Source organism: Fragaria vesca, linkage group LG7 (assembly GCF_000184155.1).
Source record: "Fragaria vesca subsp. vesca linkage group LG7, FraVesHawaii_1.0, whole genome shotgun sequence".
Taxonomy (NCBI): Eukaryota; Viridiplantae; Streptophyta; class Magnoliopsida; order Rosales; family Rosaceae; genus Fragaria; species Fragaria vesca.
This window is the reverse complement of record NC_020497.1, coordinates 12,556,254-12,560,205: the sequence shown is the minus strand read 5'-3', so window position 1 is coordinate 12,560,205 and position 3,952 is coordinate 12,556,254. Positions and strand designations below refer to the sequence as shown.

Sequence of the window (3,952 nt, the reverse complement as noted above, 5' to 3'; positions counted from 1 at the left end):
ATTCTCAAACTCACCATAATATAGTGTGTCCAATCCAACAGTCCCATTCCATTCCAACCACCCAACAGAACTAATCAGAGGGCCAATATAAGACTGCATGATCACAGTCCTAGAGTACACCTTCCAAGGCCTTCCCAAAAAATTTAGGGTTGAGTTCAAGTCCATTGCCAAGTCTGGTGCAGCTTCAATAGTGCAGTTGTGGATTGAGATTCCCGTGTTTTGGTTCGGGTCAGTTCGTCCCTGTGCTGTGAATGCGTTTTTCTGGTTCGGCATGGGCTTTCGGGCGTACAAGTTGCAACTCTGGAAGACAGCAGCAGCATTGCCGAAGATGAAGTCCACGGTTCCGTATATGTCACATTCTTTGTAGAATTGCCTTAGAGAATGTGCATATAGAGTGTCTTGGTACCCTTCAAAACTGCATCTGTAAAATGTGGAGAAGTCTGCATTGTTTCTTACGGCCACTGCTTGGTGCTTTTCTGGACCAGCTGTGTTCTTGAAGGTAACATCTATGGCCACAAATCGCTCTCCCGAAACAGCTGCAACAGAAAAGCTAGAAATATACATCAAACCATCTCCATAATTGTTCAGAATTGTCAGTTTGTTATACAAGTACTGAATCACATTATGCCGGTTTATAATCTACATCGGTAAATAGACAACGAAATGAAGTAGTAGCTAGCTAGCTAGGCATCATGTGTACGTATAACTTACCAAAGGTTGAGGAATTGAAAGTAGTCCAGCCATCGACGAAATTGTGTTTTCCAGTTATGATAGTCTTGTTAATACCATCTCCGAGCAGCATTATGTTCTTCTTGTACTTGGGGACGACAACATATTCCTTATAGTGACCTTTTCTAGCGTAGATTACGAAATAACCGTCTTCTGGGTTTGTATTATTAGGTGCAGAATCGATGGCAGCTCCAATGGAAGTGAAGTTGTCGTCACCATGTGGACTGACAATGACAGCGTCATTCACTATAATGCCACTGCTCTCCATTTCGTCCAGAATTCTCTCATCTCTCGAGTGTTTGGAAGAACTCTTTCTCAGACCCTGCATGCAAGCAAGATGATCATATTCATTCGATCAGCTCTCTCCATCTGCCTTTTATATACCACGTACGTTAAAATTAATATTGTTTTGAACCACATAGCTAGTTTGGTTATGAGTAGTGATGGGGATGGGGATGGGGTGGTGGCGGTGGCGGTGGCGGTGGCGGTGGCGTGGTGGACGGTGATGACATGATCACAGCGGTCGAAATGCCTGCACTTCTCATGTGAGTGACCTTAATTAATTAATGGGCTACCTGTCCCAACTACGTGCTTGACCTTAATTAATTAATTCACATTACGTAGTTGACTCCCCCCTGTTGCTTGTTGTTTAATTGGATCTCAATTTTACAATTTATAAATTCATGGTCACACGAAGCTCCCTGTTCACTTAAATATTGAACAATATGTTAATTAGTTTGTCTGAGATCTTGGAGGAATTAATCTAGCATCAAATCTAGTATATGTATCTATCTATTATCCACATTCCTTTCAATCTCATTTTGAGGTAAATTAACCTCATGGACGTGCCACATATGACATATCTATTTCCCGTTTACGATTTATGATTTACTTCTTCACCAAGACATTACATCTATATTTTTCTATCAACTTCAACTTAATCCATATAATTCAAGCATCGATAGATCGAACTAAATTCACTCGGCTTGTGTTCAACTCTTTCTTGTAAAATTTTACACTCTTTCATCGAGCAAGGAAGCAAAAGCTATTGTTTACGTACTATCAAAATAGCAAAGGAAAAAAAAAATATCACAAAGTTTGGACAAGCCAAAAACTGAAATGAAGTCCTTAAAAACAGAAAAAGAGGGAGAAAATCTCATGATTGAGATATAGATTATGGATTCCTCTCATAGTGATTAATTATTGATTACACTACAGTACCTTAATTCAATTTTCAGATATATATAGTTCCATATGAATGACAGTATGAGGCAAATTTAAGCAATTACTTAAATTTCCCTAGCTACATAGCTAACTACGAATGTACGTAGGCACCTCAAAGATATGCTACAAAGTTTGTTAATTTCCATTTGATGAATGCCACTATATATGCAAGAGTTTAGGTAATTAAGTAAGAGACTTATACGTACAAGCTGCGGGTAAAGCTAGAACACGTACGTACCTCGATGAAAGTCTCAAGTGGCTCGCGGATTTTGTGACCCTGGGAGACAGAAGAGCCGTTTCGTTTCTTATGCTTCTTCTTGAGGTTTCGAGCCAAAGAATGAGTGACCAGTCCAAGCGACACGCTGTAGAGCTGCGTGGCATTGGAGAAGGCCACCGACAAGGGACTCGTGCTGGAGTTGACGATGCTGCTCTTGGCCACAACCAGCCCATCGTAGCAGGTCTGCTGGTTTGTCACTATCCCACTCAGCAGCGTCTGCACCTTGTCCACCAGCTCCTCGTTGAGCAGCTCTGCCGACTTGAGCTCCGTCGAGATGGCCTCCAAGTAGTCGACGTTCAGCTCCGATAGCTGCTGGCAATCGTCGAAAGCGTTGGCCTCGGCGTCGGTCATGGAGGAGGAGAGTTTGGTGTGGTGGAGGAAATGATCAAGGGCTTTGGAGAGCTTGCGCGCCTTTTTGAGGCATTGCTTGATGGAGAACTTGCCGTAGTTGTAAGGGTCGGAGGGGGAGGATCTGATGGCGGAGAGAATAGAACGGCAGAGCTTGGGGTAGAGGGTGGACTTGCAGGCGGCGGAGGCAGAGGAGGAGGGGGGCGACGGTGGCGACTCGGCTTCGGCCGGGAAGCAGAAGATAAGGAGAGGAAGAGCAAGGAGGAGCAGGAGCAACGACAAGGATTGCGGTGGTGTCGGCATGGTTAAGTAGTGTATGAATTGGTTTGGTTTTGGGGGGCTCTATGCAAGACTGCAAGTATGCATGGATGGGAGGGATTTATATATAGAAAGGGAGGGAGGGATGGATGTATATTATTATTGAGGGGAGGAGCTAGGAGGAGCCTAGGAGAGTGGCGTAGTATGGGGAAATGGGGTTGGATGTGTCGGTGTCTAAGCAAGGTATGGCAGATGGGGGGAACGTGCTGCAGGGAGAGACATGAACTGATCCTAGCAGGCTTCCCTATTTCGTGACTTCCTTTACTTCATTTCATTCTATTGTCACCCACTGATTTAGTAAAGAAAAGAATAAAAATGTTGTCGCATGTAGTTTTGCCCTCGCTACCCCCATACATACTCATAGAATATTTAAGAATGCATGTTAATTATTCATACTCTTACGTTGGGTCGTTGCTAAAAGGGACTAGATATCCTTTTTTTTTTCTCCTCAAAATTCGCCCTTCTATTTATTTATTTCGCATGCATCCTTAGTTCCTTACTAATGGCGAAAAGAAGATGATGAGGATGTCCATCGCTCTGCTAGCAATAAAGGAGAACGCTTAGCTAGAGAAGGTTTTTATTCTTTTTTTATTTTTTTAATATTTTTTTGGTTCTTTTTTTTTTCTATCAAGATAACAAAGGATTAAAATATCGGTATTGGTGTATATATCAGTCCTTTGAAAAAGGGAGATTTCGGATATATCGGGGATATATCGAGGAAACCCGGGAAAAAATATCGGTATTTTGGGAAGAATTTTTTTTTTTCTTGAAATATTTAATTTATTGGATTTATATATAAATATTACAAACATCAACTTCATCTACATCTAGAATGAGAATCTAGGTTGTTAATAAGAGTCATAAGACACACGCTGGTCCACAAAAATACAATAATCAGACCAAGATATATGACTCATATAGTACAAATTGTAGTATTGAATATGATAATCATATATGTCTTTGAAGCGCGTTGCCAACTGTTTCCCCTATAAGTGGATAGTAAGGATGAATCCAACTGGATGACTAATCACTGACTTTCGTGCATTGATTACAAAA

The 3,952-nt window shown here is 41.6% G+C and overlaps 1 protein-coding gene across 1 annotated transcript; it reads right to left on the bottom strand.

Moving 5' to 3' along the window:
- LOC101306186 (probable pectinesterase/pectinesterase inhibitor 25-like) lies at window positions 1-2,881 on the bottom strand (the record flags this gene model as incomplete). Its single annotated transcript, XM_004308626.1, has 3 exons — window positions 2,192-2,881; window positions 712-1,051; window positions 1-536 (listed from the first exon to the last, which is right to left on the bottom strand). Coding segments are annotated over exons 1-3 (1,566 nt in total), but the record flags the coding sequence as incomplete, so codon positions are not given.
- Window positions 2,882-3,952: the final 1,071 nt, after the last annotated feature.